At 54.8% G+C, this 16,553-nt stretch overlaps 1 protein-coding gene across 9 annotated transcripts in view; it reads left to right on the top strand.

Moving 5' to 3' along the window:
- Positions 1–16,553, top strand: part of LDB3 (LIM domain binding 3) — a 70,005-nt gene that overhangs the window by 30,264 nt on the left and 23,188 nt on the right. For 6 of the 9 annotated variants that reach the window (XM_015147086.3, XM_077946413.1, XM_015147085.3 and 3 more), the window contains one exon: positions 12,185–12,330. In XM_015147086.3, coding sequence (XP_015002572.1) covers positions 12,185–12,330 — 146 coding nt within the window. Of the gene's footprint in view, positions 1–1,522; positions 2,328–8,801; positions 8,991–12,184; positions 12,331–16,553 lie in introns of those variants that run through there. The other 3 variants (XM_015147090.3, XM_015147091.3, XM_015147084.3) reach the window with 2 other exon arrangements.

The raw sequence follows: 16,553 nt of genomic DNA, 5'->3' as shown, positions 1-16,553 counted from the left end.
ACCATATTGGCCAGGCTAGTCTCAAACTCCTGACCTTGTGATCTGCCTGCCTCGGCCTCCCAAAGTTCTGGTATTACAGGCATGAGCCACCACACCCGACTAACTTCTTAATTAAACTTTTTACTTTGAGATAATTGCAAATTCAGTGCAGTTATAAGAAATAATAGAGATCCCATGTTCCCTTTACCCAGCATCTCCCAATGGTAGCATCTTGCAAAATGAAAGCACAATAACACAACGAGGATGCTGACACTGATACAGGCAAAACACAGAACTTCCCATCACCCAGGATCCCCCACGCTGCCTTTTTATAGCCATACCCACTCCCCTCCAGCACCCACCCACCTCCTTAACCTCTGGCAACCACTCATCTGTGATCTGTCCTGCATCTCTATAATTTTGTCCTTTTCAAGAATGTTATATAAATGGAATCATACAGCATGGCACCATTTAAGATTGGCCGTTTTTAAATCAGCATAATTCCCAGGGGTCACCCAAGTGGTTGAGTGCTCCAATTGTTCATCTATTCCCTTTTATTGCTAAGAAGCATCTCATGGTATGGACTCAGAAATTAATTTTTACATTGAGTTGGAAGCACTGTACAGGTTAAACATACTGTGTTTGTGGCTGGATGTGGCCCTTTGGCCACCAGTGGACACCTCTGGTCTGGAGGATGTGACTGGACCTTCCAGCCTGGAAGGCCTGCATTCTGATGCCTGTGGCACTGGCCTTTCTCAGGTGTTCTCTTCCTCCATTCATTCCCACGTTTCTGGCTGCTGCTTGCCTGCTCTGTACTGTGCCCTCAGCTGAGCAGGTGTGGGTTGAGCCCCAAGAGGCCCCACTGGTGGGAAGTGGCCGGAAGTCCTGGCCCTCTGTCTGTGACAGTGACCTTGTGAGTATGTGTGGGTGTGCACGCATGTGCCCAGGCTGTGCTCAGGCCTGATGGGCAGGCGTGGGCAGGAGCTGTGTGCAAAGGCTTCTCTCTGGGGACAGTGAAGGCTTTTCGAGGCCAGGGCAGCACAGGGAGGGGGCAGGTCTGCCCACCAAGCCTGATCGCGAGGGATAGGCGCTCCTCCTTCTTGATGCCCAGCTAGGGGACAGAGATCATGCGAGGTGCACCTGTCTGTTTGATTCAATCCTGAGAGCTCACAGCCAAAGCAGCCCTGCCTAGCCCTCACTACATGGACCAGGGAGGCCCCCTTTAGTCAGTCTGCCCTCAGGGCCATTAGCCAGGTTCCTTCTCCATGGCTCCCAACTCACTCAAGGCAGGAACTTCAGTCCCTCCATCCTGGTCCCCAAGACTCTGGGTCTTGCCCTAACCCAGGCCTGACCACTTACAATGTACCCCATGGATTGCATAGCTTCTCCAAGCCCATTCCCTCCCTCCCATGCCCTCTGCCCCACCTGTTAGACAGGGGAATGGTGAACACATTCCCTAACCCCTTTCATTCTTCCTCTCTTCTCTCTCTCCTTCTGTCTCTGTCTCTCTCTCTCTCTCTCTCTCTCTCTCTCTGTGCCACAGGGAAAGGTTTGAAACGGAACGTAACAGCCCACGTTTTGCCAAATTGCGCAACTGGCACCATGGCCTTTCAGCCCAAATCCTTAATGTTAAAAGCTAAAAGGCTGCCTGGAATCCCCCTACCCCGACAGGCTGGATCCCCTCCCTCCTTACCCCCACACAGATCTGGCATGTGAGCCCCACGGTGATGCTTGACAATGTGTAACTGTGCTGGGGGCACCTCTGATGGCCAACCGCAGCATTTCTGTCCTCTGCCCTCCCCAGAGCTGATGCTGGGGCCCAGCCCCCTGCAGCTCTGTACCCACCAAACCTCCCAATTCCTCTGTACCCACCAACCTGCCCCATTCGGGGCAACCCTCGCCACCCCCCAAATAGCCTGTAGCCCAAGCCCCTGCCCTCTGCACAGGGCCTTAGCTGTAGACCAGAGAGGGCATGAGGGGTTTGCTGGCATAACACCCCAGAACCAAGGGAAATGGATGGGCCACTACTCAGTATCCCACCATCCTCAGTTCCTGGCCTCATCCCCTCCTAGAATGAGTCACCCATAGATCAGGGTCTGGGGAAGAGGCTGATCCCTGGCCCTGCCCGGCTCCCTCGCTGTCCTCTGGAGCTCAGGGCAGCCCAGAATAGGGCTCTTTGAAGAGGAAGTGGAAGCTCCAGGGTAGATGAGACAGAGACCCCTCCTGGCAGTGGTGAGGTGGGGGCATGCACCCTCCTTTTTGTACCGTGTGTGCTGGCTCCATAGTTCTCTCTTCTGTACATATAAGCATGCTTGTTCTGAAATAAAGAAGATTTGAAGTGAACCACACCAAGCCCCAGTCATGCTGTGCCTGTGTGTGTCCCACCTGAGAGGGGCTGTGAGGCCATGATCTGGGACAGAGAGAGGAGAGGCACCACCAGAAGAGGGGCAGGGGCAGTGCCCACCAGTCCCAGGACCCAGCGCAGCTCTGGTCCTGCTGCTCTCCTACCCCACAGGTCCCGAGCCCAGCTGCAACCCAGGGTGGGAGGATGGCTGGTAGGAATCTGTGCTGAGGCCCGTTGGGCACCCTTAGTCACCCACAGGGCAGTGCGTATGGGAATACTTGAATGCCCCCTGCCTCTCCTCCCACACCCTGCTGCAACCAGCAGACTGAGCCATTGTCCTGCCCCGCCCCATCAGAAGGCACCCCGCAAGCTGTTTTCGCAAGAAGGAGCTACTTATGCTCGATCCTGGTCCAGAGGCAAGAGAAGGGTTCCAGTGGGCACACCTGGGCTGAGAAGCAGTTCACAAGGGAACTCAGGGGGCCAGGGCTGGGGCTCAGGGGAGAAGAGATGGAAGGCAGCCCTGGCAGATTATTGCTCAAGTGTCAGGAGGCAAGAGGGCTGGGAAGGCTTCCACCTGGGTCTTGCTCCCGGCTCCCACCCACCTGTGGCCTTGTCCTAGTCCTGAGCTTTTAGGAAGGGGTAGGAAGGGCAGCAGCAGTCAAAAAGATCCCAGCCAGGCCTCAGGCTCATGTCCTGCTGAGCTGTGACCCACTAGCTGGCACCCTACTCACCTGACCCTGGCCCGACCGCTTAGAAAGTACCCCATGATGGCAAGGCTTCTCCAGGCCAATTCCATGTCCCTGATTGTGTGAAATCACAGGCTGAGGACATGAGAGTGGTGGCACTTACATTAGAAGCAGATGCTGAGGCTCAGCCCTCAAGGCTGTCCTGCCTCCTCTGTGGCTGGGCTGGCCAGAGCCCTGCGCCCATTCCTGCTGCCTGGGCAGAGGCTTTCCCTCTGCCTCCAGGAACCTTAGCAATCCCACCAGGAGGGGGTGGTGTTTGAGGCCACTCTCTCCTGCCTATCCACTCTGAGATGCTCCCTAAAGCCCCCTGCCAACCTATTTTGGCTTCCCACCTCATCCTGCCTCCAGCAGTCTGATGCCTGGGCCAGGCAGGCTTCATCCTGCTGCCTTCATCTAGGCCTCGTGAAGCACACCCATATTTGGCTGATGTTTTATAGAGAACTTGCAAGGCCCAAGGATGGGTTGGTGGCAGGGGTCTGCCAGATACAGAGAGGTCCTGGGCAGTGGGTATCCTGAGGCTGGCAAAGGACCTCAGCCAACCACTAAGAGTTGGTGGGCTCTTGGACCCCTGCTCCCAGACCCCAGCCTGTAGGAGCCCTCTTGGAGCCACCTAGTTGAAGCCCTGCCTTCCCACCTACCCCAGACCCCTTCACATAGTGCCCTGGGGGGCCCCAGGCTGGGTTCCATGTAAACCCCTCGGTATAAGCAGGAAAGATGTCTTCATTCAGCATCCAGTGTCTGTGGGCATTTGTGGAGATGCTTGACTACTGTGAGTGCTAAAGGAATCAGAAAGGGCCAATATAACTGTGTTCCCAATGCAAGGATGATCATGTATGGTCCAGAGACAGGGAGCATCCCTCCAAGTGATGGATCAAAGAAGGCTTCCTGGAAGAAGAGGTCAGTGTATTTTATCTTCAGGAATGGTTAGAATTAGGGTGGAAGTAGATACAAAAGCCTAGACAGATACTCTAAGCAGAGCAAGCAGAGATGCTGATGAGAAGTGGTGTCCCAAAACCCCAAGTTAATCATTTTGGTTGGAATGGAGAGAATGCAGAGGATGTCATGGTTAGCAGTGGTCTGCATCTAGACTCCCAGGCCATGGGATTTTGAATGCATTCTGAAGGCAAAGTGGAACTAGCAAAGGCTGCAGGGCACCTTTCACACTATAGCTGATAAGGTGTTCTTCACCTAGACCACAATGGCAGCATGGGCCCTGGAGTTGCAGTGGAGCATTCCTGGGGCAAAGTGATGCAGCTCAGGGTTCCCCTGAGCCATAGTCACCAGGCAGCAAGGTGGAATGTAGACTAGGTGGGTGGCAGCATGAATAATTTCAAGATCAACCACCTGACTGGTATTCTATCATCAACCCAATCAACAGAGATTTTCATGCTTCACCATCTTATCCAACACAAGTAGCATCATCACCCCCATAGTGGCAACCACCCCTTTAGCACTGTCAATATCAATCACAAGGCCCCCACCATCACCAACAGTTCTGACCCAAGCCCAGTGACAACAATCCCAAGACCCAGCATCACCACCACCACCATCCCCATCCTTTCCAGACATAGTATCATAGTTATCAATAACAGCATCAACCAAACCCCACCATTCCCACCACCAAGAGCCACCATGGAAGAGCAGGGGCACACAGTCAACATGCTCCACCTTGATGCTGACCAGACTGAGGGAAGAGATAAGCTGAAAAGGGGACGATAGCCAGGCTGTGTTTCTCCTGGCCTCGCCATCCCCCCAAGGAGCCATGAGCATTTGGGTCTAGTTTGGTTTTTGCTTAGATGTTTAAACTGAATTATGACCAAGGCAGGAGGCAACTGTAGATCTTAGATCAGGCTGGGGTGATCTCACCAGCACTGTCTTTAGGAATGAAGCCAGGGCCAAGTAAGTTCTCCACAGTGCTTGCTCTATGATGCGCCCTTCAGGATGCTTCTGGGGGCTTGTGGAACTTCAGGCAGGAACTGACATGGAATAAGAGCCCAAGATCCTTCAAGACACCCTCTAATGCCTCCTCTGCCTTCCCTAGGCCCTGGCTTCTTGGTGTCTTTAGACAGTGGTGCCAGAGAGGATGCCACTCGGCAAGAACCCCAAGCAGCAGGCTCCCTTACGTGCATACCTAGGTATACCTGGTGGTGATCACTGTCCTGGTGCTGCGGTCAATGATGAATTTTCCTAGGGCCCACATCCAGCTCCAACTTCATGCCCTGGAATCCAGGGTTTATTTGGAGCTCTGGCTGGGGAGATCGGCAGGTAAGCTGGCCTAACAGTGAATTGGAGCCAAGGAGACAGGCAAAGCCAACTTCCTATTCATTCTGCAGAATACTGTCCCCAGCCTGGACACTGTCATTGCCCTGGTCCTGTGCAGTGTCCTCATTTCCCAGCAGCCTACTGGAAGTGTGGTGTAGGGCCATGGAGAGCAGATCAAGGAGATCAGTGTTCTGTGTCAGCCTGAGCCATCCCAGGCCATACCTGCCCACACTGACAGGAGGGTCTGAGCAGCCAGCTCAATGGTGTGGCTTCAGAGACTGCATCTACTTCTCTGAGGCAGTCACATCACCGGCATGGCTTCCAGAAGCAAGGTTCTTTCACAAGCGGGCTCATGGAAGGGCCAGAGCCAGGCACGACTGCAGGCCTGCAAGCTGGGCTGTCCGAGACTGCCTCCCTGAGCATTAAGTCAGGGAAGACCTGGGCAAGATGTAGCCCCTGCTCTTGCCCATCCCAAAAGCTTCCCACGCAGTTATGGAGAAGGATGGCACTCTCTCTCCCATGGGGGCAGTCAACCTCAACCTTGCCACTTCTCCATCTCTATTCTTCCATGACCCTCTCACAATATTTCATGCTCTTTTTACCATACACATCACCAGATGGAGGAAAGCAATTCAGTGATGCTTTTGCAAATAGCTCAGGGCCCGCTTGCATTCCTATCTAGGGCAGACCCCTTTAGTGCCAGCTACTCCAAGTGTGGCCCACAGGCCAGCAGCATCAGCATCACCTGGAAGCCTGTTAGAAAAGTGAACTCTCGGCTGGGTGCGGTGGCTCACGCCTATAATCCCAGCACTTTGGGAGGCCGAAGCAGGTGGATTACCTGAGGTCAGGAGTTCAAGACCAGTCTGGCCAACATGGTGAAACCCCATCTCTACTAAAAATACAAAAATTAGCCGGGCGTGGTGGTGCATGCCTGTAATCACAGCTACTTGGGAGACTGAGACAGGAGAATTATATGAACCTGGGAGGTGGAGGTTTCAGGGAGCCGAGATCGCGACATTGCACTCCAGCCTGGGCGAAAGAGTGGGACTCCGTCTCAGTTTAAAAAAAAAAAGAAACAAAAAAGAAATGTGGACTGTCAGCTCTGCCCCAGACCTACTCAACTAGGAATTCGTTTTAAGAGGATCCCCAGGGGCTTCAAGCACACATGTAAGTTTGCAAAGTGTTATAGTGGTGAGGCCCCAAGCCCTTTTCTGCCACTTTGCAGCTTTGTGATGTTTTACTAGAGACACAATCTCTCTGGACCTCAGATTTCTCATCTACAAAATGAGGGTCACATTCCCAATGGCTCAGGGAGGTTGAAATGATAACATGGAGTAATAGGGTAATCTCTCTTTTTTTTTTTTTTTTTTTGAGTTGGAGTTTCACTCTTGTTGCCCAGGCTGGAGTGCAATGGCACAATCTCGGCTCACCGCAACCTCTGCCTCCTGGGTTCAAGGGTTCAGCCTTCCCAGTAGCTGGGATTACAGGCATGCGCCACCACACCTGACTAATTTTTTTTTTTTTTTTTTTTTTGAGACGGAGTCTCGCTCTGTTGCCCAGGCTGGATGCAGTGGCGTGATTTCGGCTCACTGCAAGCTCCGCCTCCCAGGTTCACGCTGTTCTCCCGCCTCAGCTTCCCAAGTAGCTGGGACTACAGGCACCACTTAGTAATGGAAAGTATTGTTATTCTAATTATTTCAAATAAGAATAGTGCCTTTTATCGGGGAAAGATTCTACTTGGCTGATCACAACACAACAAGAGGTTTATTTCTTCCTCCACGAGGTACCGGTTAAGGATTCAAATCACAACATCCCTCAATCAGATCCTGCTATTCTGACTGATAAGTTGTAGGACTCTGAGCAACTGAATTATCTTTGTTACCATTTCCTCATCTATTAAATAGAGTCCATGATAGCCACATCAGAGGGCTGCTGTGAGGAAGGAAAGACATCATCATGCCTGGCACATAGCATGAGGTCAATAAACAAGCGGCATAAAATGGGGGGAGTCATTCCCACTCGCAGGAGCTGCATTTATCCAGTTGCTGTTGTTGCAAATACAAATCAAAGAGTAAAGAATGTGCATTTCTTTGCTTTCCTATAATTTAATTTTTATTCTCTGCCCACCCCATTTTACAGTTAGCCACCCAGCTCTGACTGCTCTTGTCTTTCTAGAGTGGTTCTAGGGAAGAGATGCTTACAGAATGCCAAGGCACTCAGGGTGGGGGCGTGTGGGCATACCTGGTCCTCTGTCAGGTTCTGCCTGCACTGGCATCTGCTGAGACATCCCCAACCCATCTGGTCCATACTTGCAGAGTGATCGCCTTTCTCTTTCCCAGTTACAAGGTCTTTCAGATCTGCAGGTGCTCAGGCCCATGTTCTTGTCACTCTTGGGTGCATGGTAAATTCTCTATGGCACCCAGGCCACACAGAGGCATGGGAATCTTTGGGCTATTTCAGGTCTGTCTGGCCCCTCACCATGGGCATGGGGAACCCTGGGGTCCTGCCACTTCCCCAGGTTTGACCTTGAAAAGGAGCACAGGGGCTTCTATTCTTGAATCCCCTTGCCACAGTGCCCACTTTTGTCCAGGTAACCTTGCTCTGTCTGCCATGGTAGCTTTCAGCCATCTGTATTGTTGGTGCCGAGTCCTTCAGAGCCCAAAGCCTAGGTTCTCACAACTCCAGAGCCTAAGTCCTTGACACTCAAATATCTTCACTCTGCTTTTTTTGCTGTAACATTCCTTCCCAAGGTAGCACATGCCCTCGACTGAATGAGGAAGGGTGAAAACAGGATCAGGGAGGAACCTGGGTGGGTAATTCCATCGGCTTTTCCACCACACTGTTTTGCTGAAAAAGAAAAATTAGGGGCCGGGCGCGGTGGCTCAAGCCTGTAATCCCAGCACTTTGGGAGGCCGAGACGGGCGGATCACGAGGTCAGGAGATCGAGACCATCCCGGCTGACACGGTGAAACCCCGTCTCTACTTTAAAAAATACAAAAAACTAGCCGGGCGAGGTGGCGGCGCCTGTAGTCCCAGCTACTCGGGAGGCTGAGGCAGGAGAATGGCGTGAACCCGGGAGGCGGAGCTTGCAGTGAGCTGAGATCCGGCCACTGCACTCCAGCCTGGGTGGCAGAGCGAGACTCCGTCTCAAAAAAAAAAAAAAAAGAAAAAGAAAAATTAGGAAGGACAGAAAAATTTGAGAGGTGGGGGTGGGAAATGCCTCCAGGATTGAAAAAGTTTTTGATGTTATTGGGACCCTTCTGTGGTCTGAGCCTCTGCTCCTGGGATCCTGGAGGAGCTCCTTCCCTGAGCTGGAAGACATACCCTCTGAGGATCCTACTCTGTTTGCAAGGCAGGTGGCGCTTTCTGCCCAGCCTGCCTCTGTTGCACCCACCTGCCCCCATGCAGAGGGGCCTCATGGGGTCTCCAGGCTCCCTTGACCTGTTGTCTTTTTGGTCCCACCTCATCAGCACCCCTATTGAGCATGCGCCAGTGTGCACCAGCCAGGCCACCACCCCGCTGCTGCCCGCTTCTGCCCAGCCGCCTGCTGCTGCCTCTCCCAGTGCAGCTTCGCCACCCCTGGCCACAGCTGCTGCCCACACTGCCATCACCTCTGCCGCCGCCACAGCCCCTGCTTCAAGTCCTGCCGACAGCCCAAGGTAACTGGCCCACAGGTGCCGGGCCTGACCCTGGGGAAGGGAGACAGGAAACGCCCCACTCTGGGTCCACCTATGGCCAGCTGTGTCCAAGGTAGTTAGGGCCCACAGGCCTGGAAGAAGCCAAGGCCAGTGCTGCTTGGTGCAGAGTGTGAAGGGGAAACTGAGGGTGAATTTCAGGGGTGTGCACCACTGTAGCAGGGACTGTCACTCTGCCCCCCAGGGACACATACACCAGTGAGGGAGGTAACAGTCTCTCTCACAGACATATACACACACTCATACACACAGTGTTAGATAACAAAAGGGGACTGTGTGAAAAGTCTTTGTTCCTGGAACTCAGATTAGGTAGAATGAAAGTCATCCCTGTGGGCTGGAGAAATCAAGGAAGGCTCCATGGAGGAGGGAGCACTGGAGCTGGGCAGGGAAGGCAGGTCAGATTTCGTCAGAGAGAGTTTAGCCATGAACTTCCCACTTCCCCTCCCCTCTCTTCGGAGAAGCATGTTAACGCCAGAGGCACCCAGTATAGTGGGATTTATATCTGCTCCACAGTTTACTGTGTGTAACCTTGAAAAATTGACTGAAGCTCTCTGAACTGCAGTTTCCTCGTCTGTTAAGATGTTTACCAAACACCTATTATATAAGATTATGACAGAAAAAATGTCTGTAAAACACCTAATACATACAAATGACACAAGTATTGTGAGTTCCTGCATCTGCCTTCCTAGACACCCAACAAGGCAGAGACCAAAGGCCAGGGGAGAAGAGGGGACGCAGAGGGGCCAGGCTGACAGGTCACTCTGCAGTGGCCATGTGGCGCATCAGGCTGGATGGGGCCCGCTCTGTCTGGGCTTCCAAGAGTCGGCCAGTTAGTGTTTGCGGTCGGAGCCCAGGTGTCCCAGTCTCCCACCCTGGCCCCCAGGGTTTGCTGGGGAGGACATGCCTCTTGGATCAGAATGGGTAGGTCCATGGTGCAGCCTGAGGTGGGATTGATATGAGCAAACTGGCTCACAGGCCTGTCTGCTGCCCCCATCCCAGGCTTCACATTAACTGCATGGTGCCCAAGACCAGCCTTTCCCCAGCCCAACTGAAGCCTGAAGGAGGAGCCTGGCCCTCCAGGGATGGTTTCATCCCAGTTTTCTGGGGGATTTAGGACACTGCTTCCCCTCTTTATACCAGAATCTCTTCATATAAAGGCCTTGCTACCTGCACAAAGAAGAGATTTTGAGGAGGGCAAGAAATGTCTCTTGTAGAGTGGGAAGAAGCCTCCCAATTTGAATGGTGAGGGGCTATAGATGCTGGAGCCCTGCAGGCAGTCCAGCCTCATCCCTGGGGCCCCAACCCTGCTCAAAGGCAGGCACCAGCACCAGGCTCAGGTCTCAGTGTCCTGGGCGTGCCGACGGCTGAGCTCCTGGAGCCCTCGGGACGCCCCCAACAGGGGGAGTCCTCCCTTCCTTCCCTTTGCCTTGCCAGGAGAGCTGGGGCCTGGGTGGAGCTTGGAGAGTGGCACAGAGGGCTGCCCAGCGGGGAGTGGGGCTGGAGTAGAAGGGGTCACGGGGTTGTACTCTGAGCAAATCTACCTCCCCTCCTCACACATGGGCTGGGATGGAGCTGGAGCTGGGGGAGCCCATGGGAGGCAAATGGACCCCCCAGCCTTTCATGGGAGCATGGCTTCAGAATTTTCAATGGATGCCATAAGCCTCTGCTCCCTTTCCCAGAGCCAGTCCCTGACTCAGGACCTGTAGCTCTTGGGCTGCGGGCAAAGTGTCCTCCACTGATGGAGTCCGGCTAAGACCACTGCCCCTTGGCCCACCCCCATCCCTATGGAAGCCCGGCAACCCTTGGACACTGTCTCTTCCTCTTCCATGGAGACCCCTACTCTGCTGATCTCAGCACAGAAATCTATCCAGAGAAGGGCAGATGGGCCTGGGGAGGGGAGACAATGGCTTCACTCAGCCAGAAACTAGGCAGCTTGACAGGGCAAGTGTGCACAGCCTCCAGGTCTGGGATGCTGGCTACCTGAGGCTCATTTTATCTCCACTTTGTCTGGGACAGCCCCTCAGGCCTCTCTGGATCCACTCAGAAGCTTGGTGGTGGGTTCTCATCCCAGGGCCACCCCCTTCTCAGAGCCCTGGAGAGGAAGGCACTCCTCATCCTACAGCTCTGCCCAGCAGGGCCCGGGCCCTTGAGGAACAGACAGAAGGCAGGCAGGAAGCCATGGAGCGGTGGGTGGGGGTGGCAGGCAGGACTCACTTCTCCAGCACCTCCAGCAATAACCCATTTGCCCTGGGTGTGGGCATGTGGTCCCCTTTGAGATCTGAAAGACCAGGGATGTGTTTTGCAAGGTGTTCATTAGTTTTAAATGAAGAAAAGCGTTTTACAAACAAATACAACTGGGGAACGCTGATCAGAGAAGGCTCAACAGGCGGCTGGATTCCAGGAGTTCTCGGAGCCTTCAGCTCTCTGGGAGGAGAGGCCAAGCACATACTCTGCTGAGGGTAATGAACTAGGACACTTTTTAAAAAAATCTCTTTGACCCCATTGTCCCAGGGCCACACATGGGGAAAGGTGATTCTAGGCCCCTTGACAACTAACCCAGTTAGAGGAGGACAACAGGAACTCTATGCAGAAAAGGTGTGTGTTGCTGGGGGGGAGGGGGTCCTTGAGTGGCAGAGACGGGGTTGGGGGAGCGGCACGGGTGTCTCCTGACTTCCCCTGAGCTCTCCCTGGAGTATCTGTGCCCAGAAACCTGAGACTTTGCTGCTCCTTCCAGCAACAATAGAAAAGAGTAGGCAGAAGAGGCCAGGTGGTCAGGGGCTGAGGTGCCCCACGAGGTGAGGGGGGTAGGTAGTTCTGACCAGCGCCATCTCTCTCCTCTCCCCTACCTCTGCGCTCTTCCACAGTCCCACCTGGGCAGTCTCTCCCCACGACAGTGAAGGGTCTTCCCGGTGTCCTCCTGTCTGGCTGGTGGCTTTTCTCCCTCTCTCCAAAGGCAGTGGCACTAGCCACCCAAGGAACACCCTCCTCCCCTCTGAGACCCTTATGGTCCTTCCTTCACAGTTTCTGGCAGCTCCCAAGAAATGTCTCTGTCAGGTGTCCTCACAGAGGCTTCTGAAGCCCTGGGAGTCAGCCTGCCTTGGCTGTAGGCCCCAGTGCGGGTGTCCTTCTGGGTGTAACCCATCCCCCCTTGGTTCCAGGCCCCAGGCCTCTTCCTACAGCCCAGCAACGGCCGCCTCTTCAGCACCTGCCACTCACACCAGCTACAGTGAGGGCCCCGCCGCCCCTGCACCCAAGCCCCGGGTTGTCACCACTGCCAGCATCCGGCCTTCTGTCTACCAGCCAGGTAAGAGGCAGAGCAGGAGGGGAGGCTGTCTAAAGCCATGGGTGGGTTCCAGGAGTTGCAAGAGCCAAGAGATGGCTCTGGGGTCACATCCCCAGAAGAATGGGAAGCGAGGTCTTGCTATTGAGGCTCCACCCTCCATCCTCCAGTTGTGGGTCAGAATCCTATGGAGCCTGCATCTGGCCTGGGGGAGACAGGTGAGCAAGAAAGTAGTGGATGATTCTAAGGGAGAGCAAAGGAGAACAGAGAAGTCTTCTCTGGACCAGGCCTGGTGGCTTACACTTGGAATCCCAGCACTTTGGGAGGTCAGGGCAGACGGATCACCTGAGGTCGGGAGTTCAAGACCAGCCTGGCCAACATGGCAAAACCCCAACTCTACTAAAGATACAAAAATTAGCCGGGCGTGGTGGCACACACCTGTAATCCCACCTACACGGGAGGCCGAGGTTGCAGTGAGCCCAGACCGCACCATTGCACTCCAGCCTGGGCGACAGAATGAGACTCCCTCTTCTCCGTTTCATGCCAGTGTGCGAGAGTTGGCCGAAGCGATGGGGATACAGAACAGCACAGGTGGAGCCTGGACTCGGGAGCAGGTCCTATCCAGGCGCAGGGAGAGACCCCAGGGAAGTTATCTCTGCTGCTGGAGCCCAGGGAAATGAGACAGGCACTGAGTCAGGGCGGGCCTTGCTCCGGGGGTTTGGTTCATGAAGCTCGCTGACAGCAGGGTTGAGTGTGGGTGGTCGAAGCGGCTTTTGCCCCAGACAGAGGCCCGTGCCAGGGCCTGCTCTGCTGTCGAAGGCAAAGCGCCTCATCCCTCCAGGCTGTGATGTTCTTGGACACCTCGTGTTCTGGAAATGGAATGAAGCACCCAGCACAGCGTCTGTCACACGGGAGGTGCCCTTCTCTGTCCCTAGAGAAGGAGCAAGGAGAGACGGTTCTGAGGTGAAAACTCCGCAGGGCGAGGTGGCGTTTTGAAAACTCCGCAGGGCGAGCGACAAGCCTTAGATGGAGCGGTGGGAAGCGGCTGCCCCTGCGGAGACTGAGGACACAGGGAGGGGAGGCTGGAGAGGAGTTTGGAGGAGAAGCGGCGGGTGGAGGCGAGGCCTTGCAGGGGCGCAAGGAGGACATTTCCGTCTCTTCCCGGGGAGGCGCTTCTGGCACCTTCCGGGGCGGCCGCCGGCTGTCTTCGCCCAGCCCGCCAGGCGGCGTCAGGGCTCCGGGGGCGCGCGGCCGGCCCGCCCTGCGTCTCCTTCCTCCTCCTCCCTGGGCTGAGGCCCAGGAGAGCGAGACGAGCCGGAGCCGCGGGCCCCCGCGCGGTTCCCAGGCCGCGCAGACATTAACTCATTCCTGCCTGCGGGGGGAAGGAGGCGGCCGGGCGGGCGCGCGCTGGAGCCGGCCTGGCCTCCACCTCCCTCTCCGGGAGGCCCCGCTGCCAAGTGGAGTCCGGGGGCGGCTGGCAGGCGCCCCGGACGAAGTGGGGCCTGTGGGCCCAAGCCGCTCTCCGCTCCACTGCCCTCCAGGCTCTTCGGACCCGGGCGTCGGAGAGGGCGGGGAGCCCGCGCGGGACCCGGAGCGCCCCGGACCGCCGCCGCAGCTCCCCCCGGGGCCTCCTCCGGGCCGAGGGCGGTGTTCGCAGGCCGGATCTTATCGCTGGCGCCCGAGGTGGGCGGCCGCTCCCCAGAACACCTGGGGCCCGGGAGGGGGCGGGCGGCGGCGTCGTCACGGGGACCCTGCGCGCGGGCCGGGGACGGCCACGTTGGCCCGCGGGCCGGGCGGCGGCCAGGCGCTCGCGGAGAGCCAGGCCCGGCCCGGAGTGAGTCAGAAATCACCTTGTTTAATTACACATCCCCGAGCCCGCCGAGTGCGATAGGGGCCTTTTGAACTTGCCAATTAGAGATGAAATATCACCTTCTAATTTAGACTGGCTTAATTCCGTCACGCAGAAATAGCAACAGCCCCGGGGCTGCGAGATGGGATATCAGGTCTTTCCTGGCATGACGGCGAGCCAGGCTGAAGGGTGCAGAAGCTGAGGGCGGCGAAGCGCCGCTGCCTGCTCGCCACCGGCCGGGAGTGGGGGTTGCGACTGGGGAATGGAGCTGCCGGGCCACCCAGGCCGGGGAGGTTCCTTCTCTGGGTGGGTGTAGCCCCCGGCAAGGAAGCCGTCAAATCGGGGTCCAGATTCTAGCCTGCCTCTGTGAGACCTCTGTGTTACCTCTGTGTTGTGGGGGCTTAGAAAAGGAGGTGGATCCGGGAGTCTGGAAGGCCTTCCAATAGAGGGAAGCGACTGCCAGGCAGGGGGAATAGGGTTAGTATTGCTGGAGGGAGGCAGGAAATGTGGGCCAGGGCCCGATTTACTTGAAAGGGGGCGTACTAAAGCCTGTTTTGCTGCCTGGGGAGTTTCTAAACGGGCATCTGCTGTTCAGTCTGGCAGCCTGAGCTCGTTTCAGCTAAGTAGTTCACCAGCTGGATGACTTGGAAGCAGCCATTTAAGCCCTCCAAGTCTCAATTCCTCATCTGTAAAATGGACTTGCAAATATTATCTGCCTCCTTGAATTGCAGCGAGTAATTACTTGAAATAATGCACGTAAAGGGCCTGGCACGTGGAAACAGTCATTTTGATGAGGACAGCACCACCCAATAGAAAGAAATTTCCTAGTAGCCACATTTTTAAAAAGTAAAAGAAAGCAAGTGAAATTCATTTTAATATATTTTCTTTGACTATATATATTTAAAACATCAGGCCGGACGTGGTGGCTCACGCCAGTAATCCCAGCACTTTGGGAGGCCGAGGCGGGCGGATCACGAGGTCAGGAGATCGAGACCATCCTGGCTAACACGGAGAAACCTCGTCTCTACTAAAAAAAATACAAAAAATTAGCCGGGCATGGTGGCGGGCGCCTGTAGTCCCAGCTACTCGGGAGGCTGAGGCAGGAGGATGGCGTGAACCCGGGAGGCGGAGCTTGCAGTGAGCCGAGATCACACCACTGTACTCCACCTGGGCGACAGAGCGAGACTCCATCTCAAAAAAAAAAAAAAAAAAAAAAATTAGCCGAGTGTGGTGGCGGGTGCCTGTAATCCCAGCTACTTGGGAGGCAATGGCAGGAGAATCGCTTGAACCCAGGAGGCAGAGGCGGCTGTGAAGCCAAGATTGTGCCACTTCACTCCAACTTGGGCGACAGAGCAAGGCTCAGTCTCAAAAAAACAAAACAAAACAAAAAAAACCCATATATATATATAATTTCAACATATCAACATAAAATAATTATTAATGTGTCTTCAAAATCTGGTGTGTGTTACACTAACAGTACTTCTCGGTCGGACTAGCCACGTTTCAGCTGCTCATTGGCCATTTAGCACTATGTATTGGACAGCGCAGGATTAGGGCTTATGGTCTTAATCTTTTTTTTTTTTTTTGAGATGGAGTTTCGCTTTTGTAGCCCAGGCTGGAGTAAAATGGCGCAACCTCAGCTCACTGCAACCTCTGCCTCCTGGGTTCAAGAGATTCTCCTGCCTTAGCCTCCCAAGTAGCTGGATTTACAAAGCGCTCACCACCATGCCCGGCTAATTTTTTTGAATTTTTAGTAGAGATGGGGGTTTCGCCATGTTGGCCAGGCTGGTCTCGAACTCCTAACCTCAGGTGATACACCGGCCTCAGCCTTCCAAAGTGCTGGGATTACAGGAGTGAGCCACCGTGCCCAGCCAATCTTAATCTTTTTTAGCAGAGAATTGCACTTTAGAAAGAAAGGAAATGTTGCACAGAACCCCCTTACGTAACAGAGGGATGAAGCTGCTCTGAAGTTGTGCTAGATCACCTCTCCCTGCTCTCTGTTCCTGGTGGCGTTCCTGGAATCACTTCTTCCCCCAGCATTTTGAGATTCTCTGCAAAGTTGTTAGGGAGGGTGACAATACCTCAAATTTGGGCTGTACACATTTATAAAATCCATGCACTATGTCACTCCAGCAGGTCCCCAGCATGCCCTGTGGGGCAGGCAGGGCGTCAGGCATTCCACCACCACTGAATAGACCTCAGTCTCGGGTTATCTGACTTCAAGATGTTCCATTTTCCTTCCCTCCTCTCCCACAACCCCCGGCCCTACCAGTCTAACGGGGCTAGGCTTCCCTAGGTGAGCAGCAGGTCATGAGACAAGCTGACAGTACATGTGACCCTGACACCCATGTTGTCCCCATCCTTGCCATTCTCACTCACATTTGGTGACACACTATGC

The sequence above is a fragment of the Macaca mulatta genome, chromosome 9 (genome assembly GCF_049350105.2).
Source record: "Macaca mulatta isolate MMU2019108-1 chromosome 9, T2T-MMU8v2.0, whole genome shotgun sequence".
Taxonomy (NCBI): Eukaryota; Metazoa; Chordata; class Mammalia; order Primates; family Cercopithecidae; genus Macaca; species Macaca mulatta.
The sequence above is the reverse complement of the archived record's forward strand: the minus strand, read 5'-3'. Positions and strand labels throughout refer to the sequence as shown.